The 18,307-nt window shown below is 35.3% G+C and overlaps 1 protein-coding gene across 3 annotated transcripts in view; it reads right to left on the bottom strand.

The window, feature by feature from the left end:
* Nucleotides 1-18,307, bottom strand: part of BRINP3 (BMP/retinoic acid inducible neural specific 3) — a 480,300-nt gene that overhangs the window by 219,939 nt on the left and 242,054 nt on the right. For all 3 annotated transcript variants that reach the window (XM_040262877.1, XM_040262878.1, XM_040262879.1), the window contains exon 3: nucleotides 13,937-14,127. In XM_040262877.1, coding sequence (XP_040118811.1) covers nucleotides 13,937-14,127 — 191 coding nt within the window. The remainder of the gene's footprint in view (nucleotides 1-13,936; nucleotides 14,128-18,307) is intronic.

Consider the following 18,307-nt stretch of genomic DNA (forward strand, 5'->3'; position numbering starts at 1 on the left):
AAGGATGAACTGGTTTGGAAATTTCGTCTCACTGAATCTGAGACCAACTCACACATGTACCTAAGCAAACATCTTGCACATGGAGACAGAAAGATCAGTGCTATTATCTTCTTATGATCTAAGAAGTCATAAGGCAGCTCAATGACACATGCAAGTGCTATGATCTGAATTTTGCGTCTCACAAAATTCATATGCTGAAATTCTGTCCTTCTAAGATCATGGTATTAGGAGGTGGGGTCTGTGGAACATGCCTGGCTTATGAGAGCAGAGCGCTCAGGAATGGAAGTCATGCTTTGTAAATGAGTCTCCTGAAAGATTCTTTGTCCCTCCTGCAATGAACATATACAAGGAAAAATCTGTGACTGGAAGACAGCCCTCACTCAACCATCTTGGCATTCTGATCTCTGACTTCTAGCTTCCAGAACTTTGAGCAAGACGTTTCTGCTGTTTACAAGTTACCCAGTCATTGGTATTTTCTATAGCGGCCTGAACAGACTAAGACAGCAAACAATGTCTCTTCTTAAATACAGTTAAAAACCAAATGACAAAGATATCTTGACAAAAGTAAATAAAAAAGAAAGAAAAATTAATTATCTCTTCAGGCCAAAATTATTACATCAGAAAACTAAGTAGACTGAATAGTGCTAAAGATTAAAACTTGCAAATCTGCTTTAACTGAAACACTTTTCATAAAGTGGAACACAGAAGATATAGGTTAAAATATCCATATGCTGACAATGTTATGAGACTTCAGAACATGTTTCCTAGACCTAGATATATTCAGTGGGGGTAAAAATGTAATGATAGAGATCTATACAACCTCCCTAATAAGATAGATCATCTAGTGAAATATGAAACCTTATAATAATAAAGAGGAAATGAAAATTTCTTCTCAACAGTACATAGAACATATTGGCCATATATTCCATTAAAAATCCTTAGCAAATTTCACAAGTTTGAAAAAAGAAATCAGTTGAGAAAGTTTTTCTCCTTGATGACTCAAGACGAGCTCCTATGAGCTTGCTTTGACTAGACTCTTTCTATAGGCATGTGAGAGTCCAACTTTAGGAAGAATTCTGTCAAGTCATTCTAGCAAGAATCCCCTAGCCTGAACATCTGATCATGTTTAATAGCTGACCAAATCCCTCATCCACTACCATCTCCCTGGTGACATTTGGTAACCCTGGTCTGCTTTCAGCAAGATTCTTGTTAGGTCACTTCAAAAAGAATTACTCTGCCTTCTCTGTAATACTCTATCTACCAACCCTTCTACTCTGCTCATAGACTAAATGCACTATTTTTTCTGGCTCTGCTCATAATTAAGCACAATCTCCCCTGCTATACAACTCTATTGTAGGAGGCCCAATGCATAAAATCTGCCTTACTGTTCTTTGTCAAATGTCCAGATAACTGTTTCTTTAACACACTTACTGATTCAGGTCAGTTCAGTTCAGTCGCTCAGTCATGTCCAACTCTTTGCAACCCCATGAACCACAGCATGCCAGCCCTCTCTGTCCATCACCAACTCCAGGAGTCTACCCAGACCCATGTCCATCTAGTCGATGATGCCATCTAACCATCTCATCCTCTGTTGCCCCGTCTCCTCCTGCCCTCAATCTTTCCACCACTGGGGTCTTTTCAAATGAGTCAGCTCTTTGCATCAGGTGGCCAAAGTATTGGAGTTTCAGTTTCAACATCAGTCCTTCCAATGAACACCCAGGACTAATCTCTTTTAGGATGGACTGGTTGGATCTCCTTGCAGTCCAAGGGACTCTCAAGAGTCTTCTCCAATACCACAGTTCAAAAGCATCAATTCTTCAGTGCTCAGCTTTCTTTATAGTCCAACTCTCACATCCATACATGACCACTGGAAAAACCATAGCCTTGACTAGACGGATCTTTGTTGGCAAAGTAATGTCTCTGCTATTTAATGTCTAGGTTAGCCATAACTTTCCTTCCAATGAGTAAGTGTCTCTTAATTTCATGGCTGCAATCACCATCTGCAGTGATTTTGGAGCCCAGAAAAATAAAGTCAGCCATTGTTTCCACTGTTTCTCCATCTATTTGCTGTGAAGTGATGGGATCGGATGCCATGATCTTAGTTTTCTGAATCTTGAGCTTTAAGCCAACCTTTTCACTCTCCTCTTTCACTTTCATCAAGACGATCTTTAGTTCTTCACTTTCTGCCATCTGCATGTCTGAGGTTATTGATATTTCTCCCGGTAATCTTGATTCCAGCTTGTGCTTCATCCAGCCCAGCGTTTCTCATGATGTACTCTTACTGATTATAATATACTAAAGTTAAAAATTGATAGAAACTTTTGCATTTCCTATGGATAGATATTCTATCATATAATTATTGTATAATAGGATAAATGAAAGAAAAATAACAAATATTCTAAGAAAAACTGAGGAAAATATAATATAATACAATCAAACAAAGATGGGCTCCATAAAGGACAGAAATGGTTATGGACCTAACAAAAGGAGAAGATATTAAGAAGAGGTGGCAAGAATACACAGAAGAACTGTACAAAAAAGATCTTCACAACCCAGATAATCACGATGGTGTGATCACTCACCTAGAGGCAAACATCCTGGAATGTGAAGTCAAGTGGGCCTTAGGAATCATCACTATAAACAAAGCTAGTGGAGGTGATGGAATTCCAGTTGAGGTACTTCAAATCCTAAAAGATGATGCTGTGAAAATGCTGCACTCAATATGCCAGCAAATGTGGAAAACTCAGCAGTGGCCACAGGACTGGAAAAGGTCAGTTTTCATTCCAGTCCCTAAGAAAGGCAATGCCAAAGAATGTTCAGACTACCACACAATAGTACTCCTCTCACATGCTAGCAAAGGGATGCTCAAAATTCTCCAAGTCAGGCTTCAGCAATATGAGAACTGTGAACTTCCAGCTGTTCAAGCTGCTTTAAGCAAAGGCAGAAAAACCAGAGATCATATTGCCAACATCTGCTGGATCATCACAAAAGCAAGAGAGTTACAAAAAACCATCAATGTCTGCTTTACTGACTACACCAAAGTGTTTGACTGTGTAGACCACAATAAACTGTGGGAAATTCTTCAAGAGATGGGAATACCAGACCACCTGACCTGCCACTTGAGAAATCTGTGTGTAGGTCAGGAAGCAACAGTTAGAACTGGACATGGAACAGACTGGTTCCAAATAGGAAAAGGAGTACATCAAGGCTGTATATCGGAGAAGGCAATGGCACCCCACTGCAGTACTCTTGCCTGGAAAATCCCATGGACGGAGGAGCCTGGTAGGCTGCAGTCCATGGGGTCGCAAAGAGTCGGACATGACTGAGTGACTTCCCTTTTACTTTCATCCACTGGAGAAGGAAATGGCAACCCACTCCAGTGTTCTTGCCTGGAGAATCCCAGGGACAGAGGAGCCTGGTAGGCTACTGTCTATGGGGTCACACAGAGTTGGACACAACTGAAGTGACTTGGAAGCAGTAGCAGCAAGGCTGTATATGTCACCTGACTTATTTAACTTATATGCAGAGTACATCATGAGAAATGCTGGGCTTGAGGAAGCACAAGCTGGAATCAAGACTGCTGGGAGAAATATCAATAACTTCAGATATGCAGATGACACCACCCTTATGGCAGAAAGTGAAGCATAACTAAAGAGCCTCTTGATGAAAGTGAAAGAGGAGAGTAAAAAAGTAGGCTTAAAGCTCATCATTCAGAAAACTAAGATCATGACATCCAGTCCCATCACTTTATGGCAAATAGATGGGGAAACAATGGAAACAGTGACAGACTATTTTGGCGGGCTCCAAAATCATTGCAGATAGTGACTGCAGCCATGAACTTAAAAGATGCTTACTCATTGGAAGAAAAGTTATGACCAAGTTAGACAGCATATTAAAAAGCAGAGGCATTATTTTGCCAACAAAGGTCCATCTAGTCAAGACTATGGATTTTCCAGTAGTCATGTGTGGATATGAGAGTTGGATTATAAAGAAAGCTGAGCACTGAAGAATTGATACTTTTGAACTGTGATGTTGGAGAAGACTTTTGAGATTCCCTTGGACTGCAAGGAGATCCAACCAGTCCATCCTAAAGGAAATCAGTCCTGAATGTTCATCGGAAGGGCTGATATTGAAGCTGAAACTCCAATACTTTGGCCACTTGATGCAAAGAACTGACTCATTTGGAAAGACCCTGATGCTGGGAAAGTTTGAAGGTGGGAGGAGAAGGGGATGACAGATGAGATGGTTGGATGGCTCCACTGATTCAATGGATATGAGTTTGAGTAAACTCCGGGAGTTGGTGGACAGGGAGGTCTCATGTGCTGCCGTCCATGGGGTTGCAAAGAGTCAGACACGACTGAATGATTGAACTGAAAGAACTAATACATAAGTACATCACAATTCTATGTAAAGATATTCAGATTTGAAAAGTGATATATTATTCAATCAACCACAATTTTGTTTTCAAAAGTAATTTTCATTCACATTTTTAAAGCCAGCTGTAGCTCATAAGCATGACATGAATGCCAAAGGACATCCACCCATTTTGTAAAAACTAAATGTGATTTTCAAGTGATTCAACATTCTGAGTCCATTAGAAAGTGAAAAGGATTAATGATTGTAGATATAAAAAGATGTGATTATTTCACATAGAAATCATGCAGCTGTGCCTTTTACAACTAAAATGCTGTGGAGGTTTATGGACTTTAAAAGCACATACTGAAGATTGCTTTCATAGAGAATGCAAAACAGAGGACTGTAAAACCACAAAGAAAATCATGACTTTAATGATATCCTAGTGTTAGTTCATAGGGTAAGATTAGGTATATTCCATATATTGTGGATGTCACAGTTATGTATTTTTCTGTCCTGGTTTTCAAGAGTTGATTTTGTGTCCAGGAGAAACAGAAATGAAAGAACTTTCATTCTATTACCTTTTCACTTGGATCTTCTCAATTTGCATTCTACATATATAGTTTTTAGGGATGAAGGTAATGCTTTCAAAATTTCACAATCAAAAGCAATGGAAAAGAGAATGAGTAACAGAATGTACAAATAAATCAATAAAAGGCAGTAGTTTATTATTTGCAATTTTAATTGCGTCATGGATGGAAACATGCACGTGTGTATTGCCGTTGTTCAGTCACTAAGTTATGTCTGACTCTTTGTGACTTCATGGACTGTAGCCCATCAGGTTCCTCTGTCCACGGGATTCTCCAAGCAATAATACTGGAGTGGGTTGCCATTTCCTTCTCCAGGGGATCTTCCTGACCCAGGAATCGAACCCGCCTCTATTCCATTGGCAAGGGTATTCTTCACCACAGAGCCTCCAGGGAAGCCCATGTGTGTATTAATGGTCCATTGTAAAGAACAGTGAGTGCTGCCCTTTAACTTGGTATCGAAAATAGAAAATGATAAGGTCAGCAGAATTCATAAGAGCCAGATGTTCCCTGATTCAGTACAACTTTTGAAACACATCAGAAAGTTATTACGCTCATTTTTTCTTTTTATGCCTTTGCCGTCTGCCAGTAAGATAGCATGTTCCAATGAGAGCCTTTTTCAACTTAATTCCCAGAATGAGCAGACACTCAGAGCACGGGATCCATATATACTGAAAAGACATAATACTGGGGAGACACAACAAGTATTGTGTTGTGTAGTTGCAGTGCACTGAGTTTTGAGGTTATTTCTTTTTTAACTGCAATGACGGTAACTCTTGGATGTTTTCTGTATTTTATTTTAATATTGCTACTACCCATGGACTAGTATACTGACTCCAGTATATATCATTCCACCCAGGCGGAAAAAAAAAAAAGTGCATTTATGGCAAATATCTTCCCAGTAATTCAACTTTCTTATCCTTGAAAATCTTACTGTGAATGTCTATTTTGCTTTTGTGTGAGTTTCATGTATCAAAAACTGCTATAAGAGTAGAATAACAGGAACAACCAGTGCAAATACAGTTTAAATGTAATTGTAGGTTTTACTTTTGATGTATTGTTTTAGTTCAAAATTGTTATCCTATTTTTGGTAATAACAGGTCACATTATTCCTTGTGTTTTTCATTCCTGAAAAAATTCTCCAAGTGTTACTATATTTTAAGTATCTCTGTCTTTTTAAATTTTACTTCACTTTTCAGTGTTTACTCTCACTGCTAATGATCATTGTTTCCTAGCTTTTTGTGTTAAAAGGTATATCCCCTGAAGACATGTATCTTTCCACTAACATAGTGTTGTAGAAAAAAGACAGGGTTTTAGATACAAATAGAAGGGGAAAAAAATCTAGAAAAAACAGAATTCTGATAAGGAGCAAAGTCGAATATATAAAGACAGTAAAAAACAGACATGTTGGCTTAATACCAGTTGGCATCTGCCAGATACTTTGCAAAGAAAATAGCTAGCCTTATACAGCTTTGACAAAAACATAATATGTTTTGCAAAACACTCTAAAAGAAAGCAACCGACCTTATGCTTATTAACAGTTATCCCCCACAAGTTGTCAGAAATATTTCTAAACAAAATTGCCCAGAAACAATAGTTCCTATAGAATAACAACATGAATAAAAAAGTAACTGGAAACATATAGTTCCAAGGAGAGATGGAACAGAATACACCCTGAATGAAATAGAAGTTTCATGGAGCAGTTTACAAACAATGCTATAATGAACATTTTTGTGATGTGTAGTTGCAGACTCTTGCTATTATTTTGGTAAGATTGATTCTCAGAAGTGAGATTTCTGGAGCAGTTAAGTGCAGTTGAAATTTATATAGATACTCTAAATAGTGCTGTTCAGACTTAATGTGCATATAAATCACCTGGAGATCTTGTTAACATGTAGATTCTGATTCATTAATCTGGGACGGAATCTGAGATTCTGCATTTCTAACAAGTTCCAAGGTGATGCTGATGCTCTTGGATCATGGACCAGCCTCAAGTAATGAGGCTCTCAACCACGTAAAATTTATTACCAATTTAAATCTCTGTCTTTATCAGTGACCTGTGTGTTCCTTTAAGGAAGGTCCTGAATCCCTGTGCTTTTATAGGTAACTCAGTACATATTTGTCAAATAAATGGACAAGTGATTTATCTGTCCTATTAAAGTGCTATACAGAAAAACAAGAATAAATATAATTGTATTTATGAAATTCTAAAACTCAGCATTTATCTTTTGACTTAGTTGCCAGGAATGCCATTATTAAGATCAACTGACATAGCAAATTTAATTTCATTTTCTTCTTTGATATCTTTATTATGATTCTTATAAATGGGCTCAAGACATTTTAGTAGGTAACTGCCTTATAACCATTACATGTGAATTAACAATATTACTTTAATTTCAAAGTTTTCATTCTCTTCACCAGAGAAGTGTGAATGACAGAGATAGAAATGAAAGAATAAGAGAGAGACAGAGACAAAGAGAGCTGACAGAGAGATGAACTGATATAACTAATCTTAAGTAGTATGAGTCTAAGTAAATATTCAGCCTTAAATACAAATATGGAAGTGTCATTATTTTAATAATTCCTTGGAATATAAAGCTTAGGAAAATTGTTCTTTTCTTTCTTTCAGTACTTTTTCTTGAACAGAATATGTATTCTAATTAGAAATGCAACTGACTATGCATTTCTAATTACTTGAAAATACACAGAAATAGTTCCATGTATTTTCAAGTAATTATTCCTATTTGGTTAAATTATAAATTATATGTATTAATACATACCTTGGTAGATTAACTTCTTTAAATTATATCATAGATAAACTAAAATAAAAGGAATTTATGCCTCCTAAGAAGAGACAGTGAAAATGAGAAAGACAGCTATTAATCTATTTTGAAAAAAGACGGTACATAACATAGAATTAAAAACTATCTTTCAGTATTTTCTACAAAATATAATTTACATACAGAAAGGTGAGAATTAAGCATTTCTGAAATTAAATGAGGATATTTGGATTTCCATACTTATAGGGATGCAAGAAAAAAAAACTAATATTCTATCATATCGCAGCTTACTGACCTCTGTTTTTTTTTGACAAATATACACACACATAAAATATATATCAAAACATTTTTGAGCTAAATAAACTACCTTGCAGATATAGCTAATTATATACTATATCATCATTGAGGTAGTATTTATTTTACATAATTACCTTAGTAAGTTAATATTAGTCTGCATTTCAATCATGCATTTTTTTCACTCCAACAACAAAGAAAATATTTTCTATAGCTAATAAAATTAAATATCTGACAAAATGCTTTAAATTGAGCCATATGGTAATCCCTGATACATTCTCATAGGAAGCACTTTCAGAAAAAAAAAATTTCAAAAGCAAACCTGCAAAAATATATATATATAAATATAACTCTTTCTGCTAAAAAATTAATGATGGCTTTTAAAACTCTGTGCATTCAAAATCAAAATAGAACTGTTTTTATGTTGCTGAGAATTAAAAAAAAAAAACCTTTAAAGTTGTAAATGAACAAATCTCAATATATAATCTATTTGCTTATAGAATAAATTTTGGTCCAATAAGAAAAACATCTTTGAGAAAAAGAGTACTTTGGAGGGAAGTTATTTTGCCTAAACTGTCCTCACTGAGTACATTCCAGACCCTGCTGGCAGAGGTGTGAGTTGACAGACTGGTGGGTGTTTACCTGCTAGTCAGTAACCCCACCTCTTCCTCTTCTTCCTCTTTAGGATGTGCTTTGGAGAAGAAAATGGCAACCCATTCCAGTATTCTTGCCTGGAGAATACCATGGATGGAGGAGCTTGGTGGGCTACAGTCCACGGGTCACAAAGAGTCGGACATGACTGAGTGACTTGAGTGACTTCACTTTCACTTTAGGGCGCACAGAGCACCTGCTGTGGTCGGCTTCTCACCTCCTTAGACTTTAAAGAGCCATTTCACCAGGAGGTGTTCACATTCTCCAGTGATTATGGATGGCTCCGAGCTTTACATATGACTGCTTGGACAAGGCTTTGCAACTGTGGAGGTGAGGCTCAGGTCAGATTTAAAATTACTATAAACATTTTGATATAACATTTTTTTATCAATTTTTAATTAATTTTGATTTTCATCTCCCTTAATCCTTTGTCCTTTTCTATTGATAGAGAATCCTGACCTGTTATTAGTGAACACCCTCTGTCTGCTCAGTAAGCTCAGAAATATTAAGGTCTTTTTGTTTCCATTCACTCATTTTTTTCTTTTTTTCCTTTTTTGGTATTTCTGTATTCAGTACACAGATGCACTTTATTTCAGTGTTTGTCATAGATTATATTATAATGAAATATTTTATAAAAAACAGTCCAGAAATATATTCCATAGCTAGAAATCAATATATCTCAAGAGTGCAATCTTTTCCAAGATTGATTCTTTAAATTTAGTAGCTTATTTTAGATTTTTAAACTGTGATGGAGTTTAGATATCATTATCCCAAATAGAAGCAGGCTAAATAACTATATTGAAAAATAGTTTGGAAGCTATAAGATGAAACAAACGTAGAAAATGATATATATTGAAGAAGGTTTTTTATAATTTATTTTCCCCTATAGGAAGATAATTTAATCACTGACTTTTCTATCATAAAATATCCCATTAAAGGCTTCGAATATCCTATCCCAAGTTTTATGTCTAAGTCAATAATATGATGTACTAAATAACTCTTGGGGAAAGAAGACATTTTTCATTTATTTCCTTTTCATCACTTTAATGCTGGTAGAGAGTATTTTACACTCAACTTGTTTTGAAAAATGTTTAAATTTAGTTGAAGATCTAGTTACTTAGAAAGCATCTACTTATAAAGTAATGAGTCTTCAGATGCAAAGTAGTATATATAGACTGGATAAACAACAAGGTCCTACTGTATAGCACAGAGAACCATATTTAATATTCTGTGATAAGCCATAATGAAAACCAACATTAAAAGGAATGTATATATATATATAAAACTGAATCATTTTACTGTAAAGAAGAAATTAACACAACATTGGAAATCAACTATATTTCAATTAAACCATAAAAATAAAATTTTAAAACCTGGCTTTTTATTTAAAATATCTTGTTTGTATACCTGACATCCTCAGTGTTAATATTAGAGTTGTTCTTCAGTCTTGATCATTTAACGAGAGAGAAAGAGAATTTACTCAAGTTAAACACCATCAGTCTCATTTTTAAAAAATGGAGTATTACAATTTCATGTTCAGTCAGGTAAAACATATGAAGTTAAAATACACTTATAGCAACAAGAAAGAGTGTCATTACAATAGCAATAATTTTAAAAATGGCTGAAATCAACCTAGTATACATTTTAATTGCTAATAGTTTATACCCTTAAGCTACTAAACTAATTTCATGCATTTTAACTAAATTATTAACATCACCCAACAGAGAGATTTCTGAAGGAAAATATAAGTAACATTTAAAGATGAAAAAAATAATTTCAACAGAAAATACAAGGAATACTAAATCCAAAGGATAGTCGGAGATTAGACAGCAAATGAGGGTGATGATTCTATTCTTTCCCCCAACCCACCATGGAAGACAATGCTTGAATAAAACTTTTAAGTAACTGAAGTAAATCAATTTTGAGAAAGTAGATTGTCATTAACAGATAATCAACCTTAGAAAGTAATTTCCCACAAAGGTTTTCATCAACCATGTTTATAAAAACAAGCGAAAAACATATAAAACAAAAGCTATCTTAAGGTAACAATATGACATCCATAGCGCCAAAGCAATGAAATAAATCAGAAAGTTACCATAGTTTAGTTGCTAAGGAACAAATTATCCCTGAGAATCATCTCTACTTTTGATCTCTTCTGTTTCCCCCTTTGTCACTTCCTTCCTTTCTTATTTGAAGAATATATTTCATGTTCTGAAATTCTTCTGGGAACTCTGTATTGTTGATGTAACGAAACCTAGTATGGTGTGTGTTGCAAGAACACTGAACTTTTTAAAAGGAAGTGTTATAGAAATAATTTAATTTTGACTTTCACTTCAGATTTTATTGTATTAATAACCATTGTCATTACAAAGCCAAATAGACATAACTTTCAAAGAATCAGTTTTCACAATTATGGGGATTTTTTTTGTCATTGTTTTGCCATCTACAGTGCTGTAATAACAACAGCAATTACATAAATGCATGGCTTGTTTATGGCACTTACACTAATCTTCCCATGTCCCTGTCACACAGGCGTTACTCTCCCCAATTTTTCCTTAAAAAAAAAAAAAAAAATAAACTAAAAAGCAGTGAAATTACTTGTTTTTAAGGTCTCACAATTTGTTTAAAATAAAAAAAGAGTCAGGATTCAACAACAGGCTTGTCTGATCTCTTTATCTCATTATGTTAGTATTATTTATTTATGGAGGAAGGTAATGGAGAAAGAATGTGCATTACAGCTAAACTTTTCTGTCTGCTTGGACGACCTCTTTCTTCTACATTTAATTCCTCAGGGTTCCATGGCAGGCTTGCTTTTTTAGTGTGTCCAGGGATCTCTCCTTTTTCACCCTCCCCATGCCTGGCTCACCTGCTCTCGCTCTTACCCTGATTCTCTCCAATTCTGAATCTATTGGTTTAACTGACCCATTCAGGCTCCATGGATTTGCTTCTTTCATTCAGTCTTCTTCCTGAATTAGACCTCAATTATCCTCTATCGTATATTTCATCATTTTGACATTTATCTAGTGGACTGGGCAGTCTCCGCTTCCTAACAAAGTGTAGTTTCACTTATTCATTTAAAAATTTAACAAATATTTAAAGAGAACTTATTGTGTGCCCAGCACTACTATAATGTTGATTGAAAAAACTGCACAATGCAGCAGTTGAAAATTAAGTTTTATTTGGTGGACAAAATTAAGGACCTAAGCCCAGAAGATAGTCTCTGAGGTCACTCTGAGGGACTACTCTGAAAAGAGAAGGGAGGAGTCAGGATACATAGGAGTTTTGCAACAAAAATCAGATAATGGAATATCAAAAAATTACTATTAATTAAAGAAAAGTTGAAAAAACTGAAATTCAGTTTTAAAAAGAAGTTCAAAAAGTTTAAAAAAGAAGTTTAGGTTAATGAATTTAGCACTTTTCTATGTATGGGAAGATGCAAGAGTCTGTGCTAACTGAAATCGTTCCTCTGATATGCACTTTAACTATCTAGGGCCAGTATCCTCCTTCTCTGTCAGGAATCCCATCAGGGTGCACAGCTGGGGTGGCTGCAGTGACTGATGACTTGATGGCTGCAACATGCTTTGTTTAGACATTGGTATTTTCCATCCACAATAACTGTGGGTGGTAAATTGGTAACAAATACAGGAAAGATTCCTGTCTTTAAGAAAATATGCAGGAATGACAGATGATAAACCAGGAAACACATAAATAATTTTTTCACATAATAATAAATGCTATGAAGAATGTAAAATGAGACAATGAAATAGTAGAGACTCTTGGTGGTCTATAGGCACTATTGCTGATCAGTAACGTTACTCCCCTCTGAGAGTAACATTTGAGCAGAAAAATGTGAAGTTTCCTTGTGGCTGAAAAATCAAACACAATCAGGAGAGCGGTCAGATGAGGTTCCAGATGAAAGCTAGTGGCAGATCAATCATGTGGTGCCTTAAGAAACCACAGAAAGGCATGTGGATTTCATATCAAGTGGCAAATTGTAGGTTGAGTTAAAAAACTCAAGTTTTAAAAAGATGTGTGCAAAGGATGAACCTTAGGAGTAATCTAGAAGAAACATGGTGGTCACTTGTCTAGGGACACTGGGGTGGGAGTCAGAAAAGAATTTGATACAGGATATATTTTGGAAAAACAAACTGATGTGACTTGGTGACAGTCTGGACTGGCAGGAAAAAGGGAAAAATATACATGCTCTCAGTTCAGTTCAGTTGCTTAGTTGTGTCCGACTCTGCGACCCCATGAATCACAGCACGCCAGGACTCCCTGTCCATCACCAACTCACAGAGTTCACTCAAACTCATGTCCATCGAGTCGGTGATGCCATCCAGCTAAGACAGGAAAAATAAAGAGCAGGTGGTCTTTCACACCACTTCACCATTAGTGTGAATCAGTCTGTCTGTCTTCCATACACTTCCTAAGAAATTGACAAGGGGGCAGGGAATCACTGTTTCCATGGTGATTCCTACCCAATTTTGTCCAATGGTCCTCTCTACAGGAAAGAGTAACATCCATTTTAAATGGAATATTTGGACATTATTTAAAGTTCTATAAATCATTATTAAATATATGGAATTCTGGTATACATTTAAATTTTAGAAAAATATCATTTTCTTCCTATTATACATTATCTCCCCCCAAATCATTTACATGTATTCAAAATACTGAATTATATATCACCGTGATAAAACACAAGTAATGATATTTAATCACATGGAGGAAGAAGTAATATTATTAATCTCTATTTTCATATTATGCATCTTCACTGATATTTATTTCAATGAAATACTCTTTTCATATTATATATCATATGATACTCTCTTATATCATATATCAACCACAATCAGAAATGTTAAAATAGCTCTAAAAATGTAATTTTGGAATTTTAATTTTTACTTCAGGACCTTTCCTGCTCTCTGAAAACAGAGTCCCATCTGTGACTAGAATGCTTATTATTCAAATTTAAACAAACTTTGGCATATCATCTTGCATTATAGAGTATCATAACTATGCCTATATTTAGTCTATGTTATTAGATTGTAAATTACTTTCAGGCAGAAACTAAGTGACAATCCTCTACCTCACCCTTGTGAACACCATACAAGATATTTAGCAGTAATTCAATACATGTGCTGATTAAGTTAATGAATGAAATCTAAGATTATTCAAACTGCAGCAATTTGGATGAACCAACACTTTTCCTTGACTTATACAGTTTTATGCACAAGCACACACAGGCACAAATATTTCAAAGAGTCGTACCTCCCAGAGTAGCAGAGAGCAAGAAATGCGTCCCATATTTCTTGATAAGATTTTCTGTGATTTGCTGAAGGGTAGGTCGACGTCCCAAAAGTCTTATGTTGCGGAAGAATTCAGGGGCAAGAGGCAGAGGGGAGCCAAGGAAATTTCTTCTCTCAACTGCAAGGTTATTTACTTTCCAGCGGCCAAACTCCCTGAAAAGCAAATTTATTTTTATTCATAAATACATAATCTATCTGAATGTTTTCATTTGAAAAGTTCACTTGGTAGTTTTGCTGAAGTCACTACATTACAATGATGTTTGCTTGTAAATGCTGCATGTGCTATGAGTAGGAGAAGCAATACTTATAATTTATGTAGCTGAGTGACTATTCTGAAACCAAGTCGTGTAGAGGAAAAATAAACCACTTAAACAGCTTTCACTGATTTTTTTTTCTAAGGAATTATGTACTTATAAAAATGATTTTATTATGCATAGAATATTAATGTAGAATTATCTTTAAAAAGGAAACAAAAGCAATATTTTATTATTTTCCAATGGAAGTTGAAAAAAGATTAAATTTGTTTTTATCATTGATTCTTTTTCTATTCAGTTTAGATTGGAAACTTGTAAGACTTCAAGAATATTAAGGAGCTGTGGAAGAATTTTTAAAAATATGATCAACAAGAAACTAGTTCTTGTAATAATTGTTGTGTACAGTATATTTTGAAACCCCAATTCAACTTAATCAGCAATTACTCAAGATGCAAAACGACTTTTAAGCTGGATTTGGTCAAATCAGAGAAATAGCAAATATGAATATAAAAGATTTATATAAAAAATGTTTATATTTATATTGAGTTAAAGCCAATCTAATAATATTTTAGAAAACGACTCTGCTGAACTAGATTGCCTGATATCAACTATACAAATTTTTTCCCCCTTCAGGAATGATCTGATAAATCTCAAGTAGCTTCCGCAGAGAAGATTTCCCTCTCAGTTCAGTTCAAAATCACCTGTTTGTGTAATTTGACCCCATTACTACTTAGCAAATAAAATGCTGATTAAATATTGTATAAATAGGTGCCATATTTGTTTACATTTTTGCCTACAAAAAATACCTGTAATGCCCTACAAAAAAGTGCATGATAAAGATATATCTGTGAACCAGCCTCTAAATGGAGTTCACATTTTAGGGACAGTTTTAAGAACAAAGATGTTAAATTTTAAACACATTCAGATTGTTACAAGTGCTGAAAGCTACCACAGGCAGCCTATTGTGATGGCCCATAGGCAAGATGGCCCTATTTTATCATAAGTAACCAGAGAGGGCAACTCCAGAGAGGTGCTATTTGACCCTTAGCAGTCTTTAAAGGAAAAATACAAGAGACTAGTTGTGGGGAGGCACAGAAAAGATTTACACAGAATAATGAAGAATGGTAAATAAATACTTCCAGGACCAATAACCCAGAGAAGGCAATGGCACCCCACTCCAGTACTCTTGCCTGGAAAATCCCATGGACAGAGGAGCCTGGAAAGCTGCGGTTCATGGGGTCACTGAGGGTCGGACACGACTGAGCGACTTAACTTTCACTTTTCACTTTAATGCACTGGAGAAGGAAATGGCAACCCACTCCAGTTTTCTTGCCTGGAGAATCCCAGGGAAGGGGGAGCCTGGTGGGCTGCCATCTATGAGGTTGCACAGAGTTGGACACGACTGAAGTGACTTAGCAGCAGCAGGAGGAGGACCAAGAACCACGTCCCTGATGGAGTCTCAAACCATGAATCATTTGTTCCTCTGACACACATTTGGCAGCCAAACAATCCATCCAGTCTTTTGGAAACTAATTACAAGATTCACTGAGGAATCTAGGTAAGACCAGCCTGAAAATGTTTCCTTCATTGAGACACACCTGCTACCACGTCTGTAAATCAGCAGATCCCAACAACTTTAAATATATGATCATGCCAATGGTTCGCAAATATCAGGACCTGTTAGAATCACCTGGAGACTCCATCCCAGAGTTTCTGATTCATTAGGCCTCGGATGGGGTCAAGAGTTTGCATTTTCGACTAGCGATGCTAATACTACTATTAGCATATTTTGAAGAAAACTACTGATTAGATCATTTGGTGTGTTGCTTTAAGTCAAATTTACTTTGAGTAAATTTTAAAACCCTTTTTCAGTTAATTTTGGAAGTTTATTACTGGATTTATTATTTCATGTTTCCTCAGAAGAGAGTAAGAATGTTGTTGTTATTATCTTCCCAAACCTGATTGATAACAGTAATTTCCTATTTCTTTTCATTTTGTAAGAGATTTATCTGAATTTATTTGTGCATGTGTGTGTTTGATATACATGAAGAATATACAAATGGAAATATATATTCAAAATATTAAGGTTTTAGTGTTTTGTGACATAAGGTATAAAATAAAACAGTGCTTCTAGAAGTTATTTATTAAACCATGATCTAAATAATAGTTGCTCATTAATTTCAAAACTTTACTCTCCAACAGTTACTTTTTTATTTGCTGAATAGATTTTATAATTTTATCAAGAGAGAATAACATAGCTTGAAACTAAAGTTATGGTATATCTTTTTCAATGGTTTAAATGAACAGATTTATAAACTCATATGCATTGAAAAATACTCATAAGATAAGATACAAATTGCTAAGTGAAGTAATTGGACTTTAAATAACCAAGACAAATTTTTGATGGTGATTTTTTTTTACAACCTGTACAAACTCTTTCTAAATTGCTATTTCTTGCTAGATGACTGTAGGTAAATACATAGTGGAAGAGTGCAATCCCAGCCTCCCTTATTTTTTTGACAATTAGTCAATGTATACCAGCAACCCATGATCCGTACCAACCCATGATCTATTCTGACTTGAAATATCTGCAACTTTCTTTAGCTTGTTCTTCTTAAATTTAAATCAATTTCTGAACTCAGCTTATGACATTAATTTAACAAGAAAATTTACTAATGGTTTGCTACTTATTGTCGTAGCTACCAGAAATCTTGCTAGTAATATAGATGAATAGAAGAAGTCTCTGACTTCAAGAGTTCCAAAACTATACTAAGTGAGGTATAACATGAATGAATAAATTGCAAAGCCTTCACAATGTGCAAAAACACAAGTGGGACAATAACTTAATGAACATAACCCTTCGGCCCAATTCCTTGATATAAATGTTACTGATCTAACTCATTTTGAATATGTTTTGTTTTCTCTTAGATATGCACATCTCACATGGCTATTAAGAGTTGAAGACTATGGACAATCTTCCAGGCAGCTTTCTTCATCTTATCGGATGCTTTTTATTACCTCAATCTGTTAACACCGATTATGTTTATGGTCTCAATTCACCTTCTGACATTTCAGTGGGACAAAACACTTTGCCATACCATCAGGTTAATTTATTCTCTCTGTCATACAACACCAAGAGTAAAGGACAAATCCTTTGGGAGTGTCACCAAATACTGAAACTAAACTAACTAACCAGTCAACCAACTAACTAAATGGATAAATAAATGAATTTAAAAAAACAGGATTGTTAGTAACTGCAGTAATTGTTTTAATTTTCAAAGCTTTATTTAAATTCTTCTCCTAGTTTTTTAAAGATCTAAATGTAAGACCAGAAACTATAAAACTCCTAGAGGAGAACATAGGCAAAACACTCTCCGACATAAACCACAGCAGGATCCTCTATGACCCACCTCCCAGAATTCTGGAAATAAAAGCAAAAATAAACAAATGGGACCTAATTAAAATTAAAAGCTTCTGCACAACAAAGGAAAATATAAGCAAAGTGAAAAGACAGCCTTCTGAATGGGAGAAAATAATAGCAAATGAAGCAACTGACAAACAACTAATCTCAAAAATATACAAGCAACTCCTGCAGCTCAATTCCAGAAAAATAAACCACCCAATCAAAAAATGGGCCAAAGAACTAAATAGACATTTCTCCAAAGAAGACATACGGATGGCTAACAAACACATGAAAAGATGCTCAACATCACTCATTATTAGAGAAATGCAAATCAAAACCACAATGAGGTACCACTTCACACCAGTCAGAATGTCTGCAATCCAAAAATCTGCAAGCAATAAATGCTGGAGAGGGTGTGGAGAGAAGGGAACCCTCCTACACTGTTGGTGGGAATGCAAACTAGTACAGCCACTATGGAGAACAGTGTGGAGATTCCTTAAAAAATTGCAAATAGAACTGCCTTATGACCCAGCAATCCCACTGCTGGGCATACACACGGAGGAAACCAGAATTGAAAGAGACACATGTACCCCAATGTTCATCGCAGCACTGTTTATAATAGCCAGGACATGGAAACAACCTAGATGTCCATCAGCAGATGAATGGATAAGAAAGC

Source organism: Oryx dammah, unplaced genomic scaffold, assembly GCF_014754425.2.
Source record: "Oryx dammah isolate SB20612 unplaced genomic scaffold, SCBI_Odam_1.1 HiC_scaffold_21, whole genome shotgun sequence".
NCBI lineage: Eukaryota > Metazoa > Chordata > Mammalia > Artiodactyla > Bovidae > Oryx > Oryx dammah.